This window comes from Mustela nigripes, chromosome 4 (genome assembly GCF_022355385.1).
Source record: "Mustela nigripes isolate SB6536 chromosome 4, MUSNIG.SB6536, whole genome shotgun sequence".
Taxonomy (NCBI): domain Eukaryota; kingdom Metazoa; phylum Chordata; class Mammalia; order Carnivora; family Mustelidae; genus Mustela; species Mustela nigripes.
This window is the reverse complement of record NC_081560.1, coordinates 183,495,742-183,513,024: the sequence shown is the minus strand read 5'-3', so window position 1 is coordinate 183,513,024 and position 17,283 is coordinate 183,495,742. Positions and strand designations below refer to the sequence as shown.

Genomic DNA, 17,283 nt, shown 5'->3' with positions numbered 1-17,283 from the left:
CCGCCCCCTCGCGCCTACGGAACTCCAAGAGAGACATACAGGTCCCCTCTTCGCCTTTGCCCTGCGCACTGTTCACGCGAGACTTGGACAGGGCAGTGGGGCGGGAAGAGAATCGGAGACACAACAAACATGGCGGCGGCAGCGGCTGCGACGGTGACGAAGACAGCGGCGGCGGCGGCGGCGGTGGCGACGGCAGCGGCGTTAAACAAGGCAGTGGGAGTTACTCGGTGCTGTGGTCAGGTGGTAAGTAGCAGGCTTCCGGCTCGGACGGCGGCGACACAGCTGAGCAGGACGGTTAAGGAGAAGCGGCTGCAGGCGAGAGCCGGGTTCGCGGCGGGCCGGCTGACCCCACCCAGGAGTCAGTCTCAGCCGAGGGTTGGGCGTGGTCGGTGGGTGGGCAGGGTCACGACCCGGGACGTTCCTGGCCCGAGTGCGGAATGTGTGGTCCTTCGGTTCCGGGAGCCCCGAGGGAGCAGCTCCTGTGGGCAGGGGCTGGAGACTCCTGGGTAGGGACCTGCTTCTCGCTCTGACAGGTGGTCGTGTGGGGGTCGCCCCGAGGTTTGCGTCTTCACCGGGTCCCACCTCCTGGGGCTCAGCGGAGGCGCGGGTCTCCTGGGTGCTCCGAGTTCTGATGAGGATGCTGCCCAGACGCCAGTCCTGGGCTGTTCCTTGGGAGGACTTTTAAAACCTCTTGTCTGTTACCTAGTGGTCCAGCTTGGGTTAGTTTCTACTGTTTGTGCCCTCTAATTCTGCGGAGATGTGAGGTTTGGGGAGGGCTTTGCAGCAAAGACCTCTTCGGGTTCATACGGGTTTAAGTCTGTCAGTAAACTGTAGTGCAGGTAGCCAAGCCGTGCACCTATGAAGTGCTCTTCTAACTGAATTTGAATCGAAGTTAAACCGGTTCCAGCTACCACTACCAACCACGTGGCCCATTTAGTGTCCCCTTAATGTGCTGTTCAGAACCCTAATGAAGAGAGACAAGCGGGAGAAGAAATAAAGGCACTTTAAATTGTGAGACCTAAGGAAATTCAGGTTAGAAGAAACAAAACTTATTTAGAACAAAATTTTAAACGTCTGGATTAATGGTATTAAAATTCCATTTAATTTTAATTGATGAGGTGCCTTCACAGATAAAGTTTATCATTGGGAAATCGTAACAGGGAATTGAGATGTTTGGTATTTTTTTGCCCCTCGGGGTTCAAACTGTTTCCCAGAAAACTCTGTGTTTGAGGCTGTGATAGAGACCATAATAAGGATGAGAATCAAATGTTCCCTTGCTGGGGGTGCCTGGAGGTTTTCTTTTTAACCCTTTCCCATGAATGTTTTCCTGCAAGGCTAGTGCATTGCCTAGCAGTACCAAGCCTGACCCTTTAAGTGTACAGCACTGAGCACAAATGAAATTAATAACTTAAATTTAAGAAGGACATTAAGAGTTTGCCAAATATGAAATTGTTAGAAATCCACGGAGGCGGTGGGGAGTCATAATAGTGCATGTTTTTCTTTGGTGATTCTTTGGAGCTTTTGTTGACAGGAACCTGTTGCTTTGTTCTTTGATTATCTGTTAGATTAGTTTTCTTTTCTGGTAATGGTAAAAGTGGCAGAAGTTATTTTCTTATTAAACCTGTAGATGCTAATTAACTTTCTCATAAAGGTTTTGATCTGTGGTGTGCTTTTCTTTGCAGACCTCTGTATGGCTTTTCAATTTTAGTTGAAATTCTCTCCATGGCCTTTTGGAGTCCCTTGGTGTGTCTCCAGAGTAAATTTCGATTACTCTACATTTCATCAATGTTGGAGTGGCAAGAAAAAGGAGGAACTGATTTGGGGTGAAAAGGTTAGAGTGTGTAGCTCCTGTTTTGGATATCTCCTGACTATATGTTTTACTTTTATGTTATGTTTTTTGATTTCTCAAAGCTTCATAATGTTCCTTTTTGCATTCAAGGAATTTTTTTTTTTTTTTTTTTTGGACAGTTCTATAATCAGAGGAAATGTGTTCTCATTGTCTTTGAAGGTCTGTGTTAACTCTCTATACTAATCAGTCCTCATTTGTCAGGCTTCTTCATTGATGTGTATTCTATGGCAGAGTAAATCTTTCAGTGGCTATAATTATTGGGCTATTAAAATAAGCATATCTATTGAACTGTAGTCACTTTATTTATGAAGGCCTACCTAACCGCCAAATTAAGCTATTGTATCAATAAGTTAATTGCTAAGTATTCTACCTTATGGTTAGTAACCCCCAAATGGTAGGCGAATAAAATAGATCTTTCTATTCCCTAATCACGTTCTCAAAATTCTCCCATAGCTTTTAAAAAAGATAGACTTTGGGAAGAAGGTAGGTTAGAGAGATTCATCTGGTTCTTATGTCACTGCTCTTTTGTAGTTTTGGCTGCCTTCCAATTCACATCATGATGCCTGTTTTGTTAGTTCTTGGTTGAGAGGGTGTGTGTTTATGTGTGTCAATAACTTCCTATTTATAATGTGAGACTGAAGAACTAATATCAGAAGACTTCATGCAAATAAATCCTTTATCAGAAACCAAGGAAAGTCAGAGAATAGTTTTAAGTGAGTGGTTTAAAGGTGAAGAGGTTTTCATGTTCTTCTGGGATACCGAAGCTTCTTTTCTTCTTTTTTTTTTTCGAAGCTTATTTTCTTAAATATTTCTTTCCTTCACTAGTGTGTGTAGCACCTGGTTGTTTTGTAAGAACCTTATTTTTGAGCCTTGAATGGATAATTTGGGAGAAACTGTTGGCATGAAAATAGTTCAGGTACATTCTACCCAGTTTATGCACACATGTACCTATACCTCCTGGAATCCCATACTAGACCCAGCTCAGAGTAATCACAGGGAGGACTCAAACAGTTCGCCATATCATAAGGAATGATAATCATACAGAATGGGAATAATTCTTCTCTGGTTGATGTAATTAGATAATCAGTTAGTGGAAAAAGTAGATCAGGCTAGGAATACACCACCCAAATCTGTAATAAATTGGAGAACTCAAATATGTTCCTTTTTCTGAAGACATGATCTTACATATTAAAATTTGTGTAAGTTTCTTTTGGCTCCAAGATGTTGGATTCATGGCTCATGGAAAAGATACCTTCAGTAAAAACAGTTTGCTGATGTCCTAAAGTAGATTTTTATGGTATGTTTGCAAAGGTTTTTAAATTTATCCGTGTCTTGGGGCCATTTTTGGATTTCAGTTTTGTGGAGTTCTTAGATTAAACTTTCAGTCAGAGACTGATGATTATTTTATTAAAGACAGGAAGATGTCTTGGCTATAAAGCCTTTATTTTCTTTTGATACTGGGAAGTCTTCTGTAGTTTCACAGTTATTGCTATTTTCCTGTTTACTGTCGCTTAGAAATAGTGACTTGAGATGAACAAAGCAGGATTTTGAACCAAAGGCTCCATGCACTTTAGGCAAAGGCCTGTCCTTCGCGGTGGGAGGAGGGGGGGTTTGAGAGAGAGAGATGTGACAAAGGTCAAGTGAGCGCAAAAAGTGCTTAGGAACGGAGTGACACTTAATTTTTAAGTCATTGCAGAATGTCTGAGGTTGAAAACCATATCAGTATATTTTAAAACTCTTTAAGAAGAGATTTTTTTTTTCATTTTTACAATGTAATCTTCCCTTTTGCATTGGCATTCTTTGTTTTGTTTTTTTTTTTTAAGTCCATCATGCCTTATGATTGAAAATCAGCACACAATTTATGGCAGAGAATGCAGTGAAATTTATAATGTGACAATGTGATAATAGCCAAGATTGTCAAAATATGCCAGCCATCCTCTGTAATTAGGCTCATTTGTGTTCTTAAAACTTGAGATGCATGTATAAAAATACCATGTTCTGCTTGCTTACTGGCAATCTCGTGCATTTTTTCTGCACGATCACATGTTCTCCTGTAGCAGTGTTGGGCTTTCTAATCAGGAATTGGTAGGATTTATCTTGCTTATTGAAACCTATCAAAGTGGAAACATCCCAAATATCAGCATTTCTTTCTTAATTATAACTTTTCTAGTTAGGACACAGACAATCTATAGGGCCTTACTGGTCCTCATACTTTTTATTTCTTTTTTCCTTTTATTGTGGGGGCCTCCTCCTCTAGTACTATATTGAGTAGCTGTAGAAATAGTAATCATATGGTCTTATCCTTGATTCTAAAGGGAAGGCAACTAAATTTTCTCCATTAATTGGTGTAGGTTTTTGGAAGATATCCTTTATCAGCTTGAGGAAGTTTCAATGTTCCAAATTTGAATAAATGATTACTGTGATTTTCTTGCCCCTAGTGTGGTCTTTGGCACTCAGATGTCAATCTGATTGTTTTTCTTATGTGGGTAAACTGTCTTTTTTTCTCTAGGAAGTTTTATATTCTCTTTGTCTTCTTTGAGGTTTTAAAATTTCAAATGTGTCTAAGTGTTGTTTTAGTATCATATACTATTTTGCACTCTATGATCCTTTTCCATCTGAAAGGAATCTTTAATTTTGGAAATTTCTTGATTGCTATTTTTTTAAAAAAAATATTTCTCTTTGTTTACATTTCTGTGTTTCTGAAACTCATTTTAGAACTCTATCTGCTATATATCTTACCTTTTTCTCTTTTTTAAAAGAATTCTGATTTACTGGGGCACCTGGGTGGCTCAGTGGGTTAAGCTTCTGCCTTCAGCTCAGGTTGTGATCTCAGGGTCCTGGGATCGAGCCCCGTATTGGACTTTCTGCTCAGCGGGGAGTCAATTTCCCCCTCTCTCTCTTTGCCTGCCTCTTTGCCTACTTGTGATCTCTCTCTCTCTCTCAATAAATAAATAAAATCTTAAAAAGAAAAAAGAATTCTCATTTACTTTATTTTACTTTTTAAAAGAGATTTTATTTATTTATTCATCAGGGAGAGAAAGAGAGAACAAGCAGGGGGAGCGCCAGGCAGAGGGAGAAGGATGCTCCTTGTGAGCAAGGAGCCCCATGTGGGACTCAGTTCCAGAACCCTGGGATCATGACCTGAGCTAAAGGCAGCCACTTAACCCACTGAGCAACCCAGGCGCCCCTATTTCTTACCTTTTAATGTGTATATTTTACATTGTTTTCCACTTGTGTGTGTTTTGTTGTCCTTTCCTTTTCCTTTTATTGAGATACAGTGTTACCACAGATTATTGTAGATATCATTCTTCATAATCTGACTGGCTCACTTTTTCCCCTCAACCAGAGGGCAATTTTTTTTTTTTAAGATTTTATTTATTTATTCGACAGAGAGAGAGACAGCGAGAGGGGGAATACAAGCAGGGGGAGTGTGGGAGAGAGAAGGAGTGGGAGAGGGAGAACCAGGCTGGATCCTAGGTCCCTGGGATCATTACCTGAGTGGAATCAGAGGCTTAACAACTGAGCCAACCAGGTGCCACCAGAGGGCAAATTTTAAAGGACAAATGAATAGAATCAACAGTAGTCACAGAACAAATAGTAATACACTGATTAGAAAGCAGAGAGAACCAATTCAGATAAGCCAGGTAAGATGAGAAAAAGCAACTGAAACAAATTTGTTCAGAAACCAACAGTAATCCTTAAAATTAAGAAAGTTGAGCCAGACCAAAGCAAGTGATTTAAATAGAGAGCCTAAAAGAGTAAAGTAAGTATGAGTTTGGGCGATTGCAGTTTGGACTCTGTGGATTACTGAGACAAAGGTAAACTATGTTCGTTTCATTCTAACCAAAGAATGGATTTAAAGGAGAGCTGAGCATGCTCAGTTGATGAGGTGATTGATAGAAAAAGGGAAAAATACTGAATCTGGGACAGAGGAATGTTTTGACCTGAGGTATAACCATTTTTTGCTGCAAAAATAGCAGAGAACATGTCATATGCTACAGGTGTTGGGGGATAGTTTACATATAGATACTGTAAAGCTTACAGCAGCACTTCCAGTGATAATATTATTCTGGTTTACAAAATAAGAAACTATAGCTGAGAGAAGTTTCTGTTCAGTTAGTAAGTTTGGGCTAATACTGTAATACTCTGTTCATCCAACTGAAAACTGAAAAGTGGTAGTGGTAATAATAATGCCTTTTAAATCCCCCTCGACATCTGCTCAGAAGGGTGGAAAAGAACTTTTCACAAATGTTGCATTAAGAACAATGATAATTTTGTCACCTGCACGTTCTTATTTGGATACATATGTTCAAAATAAAGAACAAGTTAACTGTGAAGAGAGAGGAAGACAAGAAATACAGAAATTAAATAAATCAGTCTGGGGCCAGTAAACAAGGGAAACCAAAAACAGCCCTGTATCCTTCATTAGTTCCTGAAATAAGTCACTGCACTGTTGTGTAGTACGCCTCTCTCTATGAGGAACAGCACTCACCATATCACAGTCAAGGGTTAGTCTGTATCTAGTAGAGTGCTAGTTAAGTTAGTTAAAAACAGAAGTTTGGGTCTTAAAACATCAGTCAAGCTACGGTCAGTTGGGAAATGTGCCGTCACTGAAGCCCTCTCATTTCTCAACTCCACAGTTCTTTCTTTGGAAAACAGGCTGAAAAGTACTCTGAGTGGTCCAGACATTCTCAAAGAAGAAAAGCTTAACTGGTGGACTTAAATGACTGAGATATTAAGATTTTTATTATTAGGACTGGGTGGTATTGGTGTGAAGACAGACAAAAATAGACCAGTGAAACAGAATAGAGCATCCAGAAATAGGGTCACATAATACAATCACCTGATTTACAAGGGTAGTAACAGAGTCTAGAGAAAGGCTGGTCTATGAAATGCATGTTGCTAGACAGTTGTCTCTCTCTTTGGAAAAAAGTATATTTCAACTCTTACCTCATAGTATACATACACAAAGCTCAATTCCAGATAAAGTATGAAAAGTAAAAAAAATAGTAAAGCTTTTAGGAGAAATTGCAGAACATCTTCAGGGAAGATGTTGGCAAGGATACGACCCTAAATGTAAAGGAAAGAAATGGGTAAATTGGACTATGTTAACAACTTCCAGAGTGAGAGAAGCCGCTGAAAATATACGTATCCAATAAAGAGCTCATATCCAGACTATTATAAAGAACTCCTACATAGTAACTAGACAAAGACAGAAAACCTAATAAAAAATGAGCAAAAGATATTTTGAACAGATATTTCATTGGGTACGAAAATAGCAGGTATCTCTGTGCCTAATTTACATAAAAAGTGTACAGTTTCATTAGTTATCAGGGACTAGAAATGAAAACCAATGTGATACCACCACGAGCTCCCTGGAATGGCTGAAATGAAAAAGGCAAAAAATACCTGCATGTTGAGGAGGATATGGAAGAACAGAGTTCCTCTTCAGTGCTTGCGGGAGTGTAAACTGGCATAAGCACTTTGAAGAGCCATTTTGCATTGCCCAAAGCTGAATATATGCAAGCCCTATGACATAGCAGTTTCAGAAGTCAGGGTCGCAGAGTCCTTGCCAGGCTCTGGGGCACCAGTACTGGAAGGGTCCACCCTGGGACACTGGTGGCCTTCTGGTTCCCCATGTGGGTGAGACTTCATGGGTATGTTCACTTTGTGATGACTTGTTGAGCTTTATGTGCTCTTCTCTGTGTATGCTGTGCTTTGAGAAAAAGTTAAGCATATACATTGAGAAGTAACTATTCTTAGCTTAAATTCCATTTTACTGGCTTTTAAAGATAAGGATTTTTTAAGGTAGAAATTACTTATTTAATAGTTGGAGTTTAGGGGAAAAAATGAGCAGAAGACATACTTAAGAAGATCTTACACATTTGCGTAAAATTTTTTTTAATGTTTTTTAAGATTTTATTTATTTATCAGAGAGAGGGGTGGGGGAGAGAGAGCGAGAGAGAGGGAGCACAGGCAGACAGAATGGCAGGCAGAGGCAGAGGGAGAAGCAGGCTCCCTGCCGAGCAAGGAGCCCGACACGGGACTCGATCCCATGATGCTGGGATCACGACCTGAGCTGAAGGCAGCTGCCCAACCAACTGAGCCACCCAGGCGTCCCTGCATAAAAATTTTTATTGGGGGTAAAGACCTTTGTCTCCTAGGTGTTAGATTTTCTTATCTTGTTCTTACTAGGAAACTTTTTGGTTATTTGATTTCTGAATTTGGGCCATAAACTTAGGTGAAGTCCACTTTAGTTTGTGGTCACAAAATCTCCTCAGAGATTTCCCTCTACATGAGGATCAGGTATTTCTGTGGTTTTTTTTTGTTTTGTTTTTTGCAATAATCATAGGGGTGCATATAAAGTTTAGAATTTGTGTTTTTTTTTTAATTTTCTTTTTAAAATTTTTATTATATTCAGTTAGCCAGCATATAGCATAGCATGTTTTTGATGTAGTGTTCAGTGATTTATTTTTTGTTTTCTTTCTTAATTTTTCCCCTCATTCTCAGAGTGACTAAGATGATGCATGGTGGTAGAGATGGTGGTTCGGATTTCCAAGGCAGAGGTCAGGAAACTGTGACCTATAGCCTTATCCTGGCTCAAGGCCTGCTTCTCTAAAGCTTTATTTTGGAACATAGCCATACTCAATTTGCTCACACGTGATTTGTGGCTGCATTTAGCTATAATGACAGAGTTGAGTAGTTGCAACTGAGACCTCATAATGGCAAAACCTAATATACTGCTGTCTGACCTTTTTTACAGAAAAGGGTTGCCAGCCCCTGTTTTAGTGCACCTATTTCTAGAGCATTCATGTGAACCCTATGATTTGAGAGTCTTTGCTGTCTGAAATGATAGTCACTAGCCATATGTAGCTATTTCCATTTAAATTAGTTAAAGAAAATAAAAAACTCACATCATTTGTATCAGCCACATTTGAAGTGCTTATTGCTGTGTGTGGCAAGCAGAACTCTATTGGACAACGGAGATATGTAACATGTCTATCTAGAAAATTCTCTGGCCTTGATCGAGCTACCTTTTTTTTTTTTTTTGTCTCCTTCATTGATAATCCCTGCTGCTGTGCCTCTTTCTTTCCTGTGAACTTATTTTCTCTTTTTTTCAGTCTTTGTAACTTTTTTCTATCCACTTAAGACTGAATTTGGTCCCAGTTTATTTAAATATTAAATTCAGCAAATTTTCACAATTTTCTCTATGTGTTCTCTAGTTCACCAAGAAAATAAGATATTTAATGGCGGGTACTGTTTTCTGTGTTGTTTTGTATACCTTGCACATATTAATTTTTGTCACTGTTGTTTTGATACATACTGGATCTCCCTAAATAGTGTGAAATTATTTCAGTTTTTTTCCCCTAGGCATAACAAATTGTAAACTTCGAAAGAAAAAAGAAGAAAAGGATAAAGCAAAGATGGGTGAAAAGAAACCAGAGCCTTTGGACTTTGTGAAAGATTTCCAGGAATATCTGACTCAGCAGACTCATCATGTGAACATGATTTCTGGCTCAGTTAGTGGGGACAAAGAAGCAGAGGCTCTTCAGGGAGGTAGACTCATCTTAATACTATTAAATAATTCATTTTTCATAAATATATTAATACTTGTATGTAGTTATCCATGTGGTGAAGACCACTATTCACTAATGTGTGTCATTCCAGTTTCACTTAGACATAGGGCAATTTGTTTTCCTTTTAAAACGTGTCAGATTTTTGTTGAGGGAGAATGAAACTTCCCCCGGGCCTAACACGGTCTAGAGAGGCATTACAGTCTTGTCGGAAGGTTAGGAATTCTAAATACCTGCCCCATCTTCTAAGTTCTGTGAGCTAACAGTAGACACAAGGAACCCAAAGGGGGTGCAGCATTAGCTTCTCTACACAAAGGATTTGGCCAGTGGGAAATCTGTATTTGATCAGAGACACAATAGGGGTTTCTTTTTCTTCTCTCTTTAAATGAAGAAAGGGCTTACCAAGTTTACTTCTCTAGACAGAGAACCCGCACAGAGAAGGTGGCGACGCACTTGAGCCTGCTCCAGATAGACTTTAGTCTGGCTTGCTTACCACACGGTCTGGAATCTGTTCCTGAACGTAGCTCAGGGGTTAACAACTACAGCCCGTGGGCCCCATCTGGACTGCGAATTGTTTCTGTATGACCTGAGGACTAAGAGTGATTTCTACATTTTAAAATGGTTGGGAAAAAAAAAAAATCAAAAGAATACTATAATATATGCAAATAGTATGAAATTCAGACTTCAGCATCCCTAAAGTTTTATTGAAACAGAACCACACTTGCTTGTTTGCATATTCTCTAGAGCTGTTTTTGTGCTAGAACAGCAGAGCTGAGTAGATCTCGTAGAGAACAGATGCCCCCACAAAGCGTAAGGTATTTAGTATCTTATCCTCATGGGAAGAGTTTGCTGCCCCCTGACGTAGATAGTCTGTGGCCTTGTTGTCCAGGGACTAGCAGCAGAGACTAGGCATTACCTGGGAGCTCGTTAGAAGTATAAATTGTCAGACCCCACTGCAGATCGCCTAATCAGAATCTGTTTTAGTAAGCTCCCCACATGATTAATACACACATTGAATTTCGAGAGGCACTGGGTTGGGAGAGAAATCGAAGATGGGGACGCTGAGCCTTGTTCCTCCAGTGCAGTGGCCCCCTTGGATATTGGATTTGCACCAACCAGCAAAATCACTGCTCTTCTCTTAGTGAGGGGCGGGGGCAGGCAGTGGAAGAGGGGGCTTGACTTGTTCATACCGGTACTGCTGTTTCCTGTGGATGGAGTAGAATAGTTTCCCCCAAGAAGTTGTAGGAATAAAAATGTCCCTCCCGACACTCTAGTGTACAGGTTCCTGGGCCGGGATTCAACAGACCAGGGTTGTAGTCCCCACTGCTTGCTGGATTTCCTGATACGAGCACTTTGCCCCTTCAGTTTCTTTATAGATACAAAAAAGTAGTTGGGTTAAATTAAAAGTAAAGGACTAGATGAATATCTTGTAGCTTTCAAATTCTTACAGTTCTAACATTCAAGGCTATCAGATACAGTATCTTCCTTTATGTGCCTCGTTAAAATTTTAAGATCCTAAATGCATCCCAGTATCTAGAACAAATGAAACAGGGCAAAACTCAAGATTAATTGCTTTAGACAACAGTAAACTGAGTTAGGATTTGGGGAAATTATCGTGACTGCCAATTCTAATCCTTGTAGAACGGGCTAGAGTCTTAAACATGTATAGCTTTGCCATTACTGTTTACTCCCCTGGGTTCTCCAGACCTGTCACATAAGGATAATACCCTATTCTCTTCTTCAAAAGCATGCTGAAGACTGATAAAATTTATGTGTAAGTAATTTGAGTTCCCCCTATAAAAGGTTCTGAACAGAATATACTACTACTTTTGTATGAAATTGACCTCTGTTTGGAAAGTCTGTATTTTCTGAGTTTGGCTTTTGTGCTAAATAAACTATCAATTTATGAAAGATTTTCTACCACTCAAGACTAAAATGCTAAATTGAGTTGATTCTGAGATGCATAATTTCTTTTGCTACACTTTGTTTATAGCTGGAACAGATGGTGATCAAAATGGACTTGATCACCCATCTGTTGAAGTTTCCCTGGATGAAAACTCAGGAATGTTAGTAGACGGGTTTGAAAGGACCTTTGATGGAAAGCTCAAGTGTCGGTACTGCAACTATGCCAGCAAAGGAACAGCCCGGCTTATCGAACATATTAGAATCCATACAGGTAACGGCAAAATGTCTGGAGAAAGCATTTCTTTGGGAGCAGGAGAGGGGCCAAGGGAGGCAAGTTGGTATGGCATATAAGTAGTTCTGATAGTTTAAAATTGAAGATTGATTTAGGGTATGAATAAATGAGGAAGTTACTCCATTTTTTCCAAACAATGGCATAACAACATAGAAACGGGAAGTAAGGCCCCATCTAGAGCTTCCCCTTCCTTAGCAGTCTTTCTTCTCCATTCACATTATCTCTCAGCATCTGTCTGCTTCTTAGGCTGGGCAGGTTATGGCTGAAGATAGTGTGAAGTGATGAAATGTTTTTACTTTTATGCTTACTAAGTATGTTTCAGTTGCTGACCAGGGACAAGGCTTTGACACAGTTGCAGACTGCAGACTGCAGACTGCACTGCTAATCTAAACAGTTGCAGACTGCACTGCTAATCCTCAGGGCTCCTTTGCCCTCCCTCCTTCTGAGAAGCCCTCCTTACTGCCCTCCCCTGGCGCAAGACCTGGGCCCATGTCTCACCCTTGTGCCACATGGGGTCTCAGGCTGCGTCTGGGGACAGGGCTCATGTCAGGGCCATGTTTGTGCCCACAGAGCCTAACAGAGCATAGTAAGGAGTCAGTACTTACTTGTTCCATTAATGACCAAATCTCCTATTCCAGATATTTATTTTATATATTTGCACCATTTTCAGCTAACAGCACTGACCCACAGTTGTCCCTTTTGGCAACTGAAGAGGAGGGGAGGAAGATAGAGGTGAAGCACTGCCATTTTGAAGGGACACTTAGCATAATTCATACTTGGACTGGGAAGCTTATTTCCATTTTGAGCTTTCTGTTTAATAGAAGGACTTTTTAGAAAATGTTTTTTGTATTTTTTCCGGAGGAAGGGGTATTGGTGTGTGGATATGTATGAAGAAGTGTTCATGTATAGATGTGTCCATAAACATGTAACTGACATGTACTTTGATAAAGTCATTATTACGGAGGGAATATTACTGTCAGTTTTGCTCTCCTTTCCCCAGATGCCAGTTGAAACCATAACAATTTTTACACTGTATTGACTAATAGAACATATCTATAGATCTCAAGTTGTTGCTGATAAGTTAAGCTTTAAGTTGACAGATTTCTTCTAACCAATGGGCAGCACACAAAGCTTTCCATAAATGAGCTACTCTTGCAGTTTCTCCCCCATTTTTCTTTTTAAACAGGTGAGAAACCTCATAGATGTCACTTATGTCCGTTCGCATCTGCTTACGAGCGTCATCTGGAAGCCCATATGCGTTCCCATACAGGAGAAAAACCATACAAATGTGAACTATGTTCCTTCCGCTGCAGTGATCGAAGTAACCTGTCCCATCACCGAAGGCGCAAGCATAAAATGGTACCAATTAAAGGTACTAGGTCTTCCTTAAGCAGCAAGAAAATGTGGGGAGTTTTACAGAAGAAAACAAGCAATCTGGGCTATAGCAGAAGAGCATTAATCAACTTAAGTCCACCTTCCATGGTGGTTCAGAAGCCAGACTACCTTAACGATTTTACCCATGAAATCCCAAATATCCAGACTGACTCCTATGAAAGTATGGCAAAAACAACATCAGCTGGTGGCCTACCAAGGGACCCCCAAGAACTCATGGTTGACAACCCTTTAAATCAGCTCTCAACTCTGGCAGGACAGTTGTCTAGTTTGCCACCGGAAAACCAAAACCCTGCGTCTCCTGACGTAGTTCCCTGCCCCGATGAGAAGCCTTTCCTGATGCAGCAGCCCTCTGCCCAAGCAGTGGTTGCCGCCGTGTCAGCAAGTATCCCACAGAGCTCCTCTCCCACAAGCCCTGAACCTCGGCCGTCACATAGTCAGAGGAACTACAGTCCAGTGGCGGGTCCGAGCAGTGAACCAAGTGCCCACACGAGTACCCCCAGCATAGGAAACAGCCAGCCGAGCACTCCAGCTCCGACCCTGCCGGTCCAGGACCCGCAGCTTCTGCACCACTGCCAGCACTGTGATATGTACTTTGCCGACAATATCCTTTACACTATTCATATGGGATGTCATGGGTATGAAAATCCTTTTCAGTGTAACATATGTGGTTGCAAATGTAAAAACAAGTATGATTTTGCCTGTCATTTTGCAAGGGGACAGCATAACCAACACTGATTGAAACTAATCACATTATGCTTTACTTGGTTTTACCATTTTGTGTTTTATAGTTTTGTTTGTTGGTTTTTTTTTTCGGCGGGGGGTCGTTCTAATAAGGTGTCTGCTAATTTAAAGTCTATATATTTATAGAAAAGTTTGACAGTGGAAACAAAATTTTTTTTTTCTATAAATACCTGGTCAGGCTCATTTATGTATTAGAGCAGTGAGACACACCGGAGTCTGTTTTCTTCTTCTCACTTAGACGGTTGAGAACTGGAGTGCAGTCGTAACCCTAACAGGTATCATTTAAATTCCCCATGCTTGCGGTCTGTAAACACTTCTGAGCTTACTGATACTTGGTATTCAACATACACATCAAAGCTAGATATTATTTCCGCCATATTTCAACATGGTAGAATTACCGTCTCTTAACAAAGTCTGTTATGAACAGTTGATTGCAGTGTTTGGTAGAGGAATTGCCCTTAACCTCGTTCTCTGTCAATGTGCTGTTTTGTTCACATTGCGGAATGTTCGCAGTACATTCCTTCCACCTGATGATCACAGAGCTAGTCAGGGTAGCAGATCCTTTTTTTTTTTCTCCTTAAGGGGAAATGCAAAACAGGTCATTCTTTTTAAATTCAAGTTAGAAAAATATGAGGTAAAAGTTCTGAAAAGAAATGAAACCTAAATGGAATGGGTTTAATACTTAAAATACCTGTTTATGCAATTTCTAATTTAAATATGTGTCAAGTTTTCCATTGGATTCTTTTTATTCTGATTTATTGTAAAAACCACATGAGAATGCTAGAAACATCAGAGGATTATCTTTAAAGATGCCTTTTTGTTTTTTCCTTTTAATTTGAACCTTTTAATTCTTCACTCTGACGTCATTAGTGTCGGGTGAGTTTAATAAGTACACTGAGAATCTCTTATTCCTCCTATTCCTTTGATGACCAAAGAGGTACAGTGGGAGTCATCCATCTTATTCCTTGGAAATGCGGTCCTTCAAAAGAAAAAAAATCTCTGAAGTTTCCGTTTCCTGCCTTCTGTCCATTTACTGCCTATAATTTCCAAGAAGAGGTGGGTGTAGAAACACATGGGCAAATAGGATGGCGAAGTAATACTTAAAAAGATGAAAACGTGTCCAAAACAAATCCTGGTTTTCCCTTCAGAATTGGCCATTTAAAATATTTGCTGTGACTTGAGCTTGTAATGCTAATCTGCAGTTCTGCCCGTTTTTCATGGACAGTGACAAAACTATATGGAGACTGAGTTGTCACCTTAGTAGGAAAGGGTACAAAAGGGGAAAATAGATATAAAATGCATTTAAATGTGATATTTGTTTACAAAAATAAGACTTGCTAAATCTAGAATAATTTTGAATAGGAGGCTATTGTTTTTATATTGTGTAATAACTAGCTTACTCTGAAGAGAGCTTGGTCAAACAATAAAATATATTGTTACTAACTGTGGTTTCCGTGTACTTTGCAAAAGTTTCATTTTTAATTTGGTTCAAATCTTGAAAGTGTTGCTAATTGGCTTCTTAAAGAGAATATCCCAACTATGAAGCATTTATTAAGCAAACAGGACCTCCACTCTTCTATAGTAAAGAAAAAGGGAAGTGTTGATGGTAGGCGTCCACCAGAACCCCCACGGGCCAAGTTAATGGATCTTCTGCCCTCCCTTCCGAATGCTAGAAAGCCATTAAAATGAGTTCTCATGGTTTAATATCCAGTCGAAACTAACCTCAACAGCATTGTTCAAAGAGCAGTGAGGAGTCTGTCCAAACTCTCCTCTGCCTGAGGCTTCTAAATCTACAGTTGAGTTTCTCGTTGCTTAAATCACTCATTGCTTAGATCAGCTTGAATGCAACCATTTCCAAATGTGGAACTTGGCTCTAGTATTTATTTATTGCCAGAAAGAAACAGGTTGCTGTCATTTGGAAGATTTTGTAATTATTTTCTTCCTTCTCACTTTTATTTTTCACATAAAAGCAATACCCCAAGATAGAAAAATGAAGGCGTTCATTAAAAGAGAAAGAACCCTCTTGTTAAAACCAGTTTATTAAATTTATATTCTGGGCCAAATAGTGACAAACACTTCTTTTCTGGCAACTAAAGATAGATGTTTTGAAGGTACATTTTAATTTAAACAGAAAATATCTTTTTTTCATAATTATAAACTAGAATGTATAATTCTAATTTTCTTATGACTTAAAAAGAGCACAGTTGGTATTCCAAAGGTGTCAATGCTTGAGAGCTACCATAAATTCTAAATGCACTAAAGTTTTTGAATCAAATCTACCTTATAAACTTTTTTAGTATTGTATTTTTAAAAAGATTTAGGATTTTTATTTAAATTTTCTGTGAGTTAAAATTTTATACATGGAAAGATGATACTATCTTCCATTAAGTGTTGAATACATTTCTCCCATTTTATTTTTAATCAGATATTTTATAGAAATGAGCTGCTAGGAAAAGCTGAACGTGAACTATTTATAGTACTTTGCTGTTAACAGGCAATGTTCTGAAACTAAATGTATTTTTGTTCAGTGAACATAAGTTTAGATTTTTAAAGTTGGTAGATAATTTATCTCCACTAATATTTTTTTAAGAAACTGTGAAGAGATTAACAGGGAATAATTTCATTTCAGATTTTACTAATATAGTATGTAGCTACAACTTCTTGAAATTCAAGTAAAGGCTAGACTTTTGCTTTGAATATTTTCCATTGCTATTTCATTTTAGAAATAAGTGTTTGCCATTCATCTGCAGAATCGTTTGACAAAGGGAATATTACTTTAAAAATGTTGAGATATCACCTCATTTTAAGTTCTACAAAAATATTTATCAAGTGGATGTATTATTAAAAAAAAATCCCTGCTAAGGACTTTTTCCTTAAGTAGTCTTAGAGGGTATATGATTTCTAGACCTTGTTTTTGTTAATATGTACTTTGATGTAAAGAACATATTTTGTATGCAAAACATAAAACTTGACTTTGGTTGCAAAACACTATATTGTTTAGGGATTCCAGAGAGCGGTTCAATGCTGAAATAACTATCCAGTCTGTAGTTCCTATTGTGAATGAAGCTTTGCTTTTGTAATACATGAATAAAAAAAAAAATAACACTTTTCTATTGATCTCGATTTTTCTTCTTTGAAAACTAGGATCCAATTTTTTTAGTAATTTTCCAGTATGTAAACTGTTAATAAATTTAACAAAAAAAAAAAAAAGAAAGAAAGAAAGAAAAAGGTTTTATGGCTGCATTGGTTTGAATCTGTAGAATGCCTTACCCATGAGATCGGTCACATGAATTAAAGACAAAAACAGCTCCATGTACCCACCTCTCGTCTCCTTCCTAGTCTCTCTGCTTTCCTGAGGATCCATTCAGCAAGACCCCTGTCCCCACCAGCCCCACCCTGAGGTTTCTGGCACAGAACAGAGGAAGCCTGCCTGCTTCTGATGCCTAATTACCCATGTCACGTCTGACAAGTGACTGACTGAAGTTATTTCTGTTATGACAAATGGGTGTTTAGAATAGACTGTTGCT

At 39.2% G+C, this 17,283-nt stretch overlaps 1 protein-coding gene across 5 annotated transcripts; it reads left to right on the top strand.

Moving 5' to 3' along the window:
• The first annotated feature begins 41 nt into the window (after positions 1-41).
• IKZF5 (IKAROS family zinc finger 5) lies at positions 42-16,865 on the top strand. 5 transcript variants are annotated; one of them, XM_059398753.1, is made up of 5 exons: positions 42-243; positions 1,683-1,831; positions 9,221-9,406; positions 11,417-11,599; positions 12,807-16,865. In XM_059398753.1, the coding sequence occupies exons 3-5, from the start codon at positions 9,274-9,276 to the stop codon at positions 13,748-13,750; spliced, it is 1,260 nt and encodes a 419-aa protein (XP_059254736.1). In that variant the 5' UTR covers positions 42-243; positions 1,683-1,831; positions 9,221-9,273; the 3' UTR covers positions 13,751-16,865. The 5 variants fall into 5 exon arrangements, with proteins under 5 accessions (XP_059254736.1, XP_059254735.1, XP_059254739.1 ...); XM_059398752.1 differs by having other exon boundaries at positions 9,207-9,406; XM_059398754.1 differs by lacking the exon at positions 42-243 and adding an exon at positions 253-506 and having other exon boundaries at positions 9,207-9,406.
• The last annotated feature ends 418 nt before the right edge of the window (positions 16,866-17,283 follow it).

Coding starts and splice junctions, on each gene's coding strand:
- IKZF5 (XM_059398756.1), top strand. CDS start 9,274: ATGGGTGAAAAGAAACCAGAGCCTTTGGACTTTGTGAAAGATTTCCAG. Junction 9,407..11,416: donor AGCAGAGGCTCTTCAGGGAG/GTAGACTCATCT, acceptor CTTTGTTTATAG/CTGGAACAGATGGTGATCAA. Junction 11,600..12,806: donor ACATATTAGAATCCATACAG/GTAACGGCAAAA, acceptor CTTTTTAAACAG/GTGAGAAACCTCATAGATGT.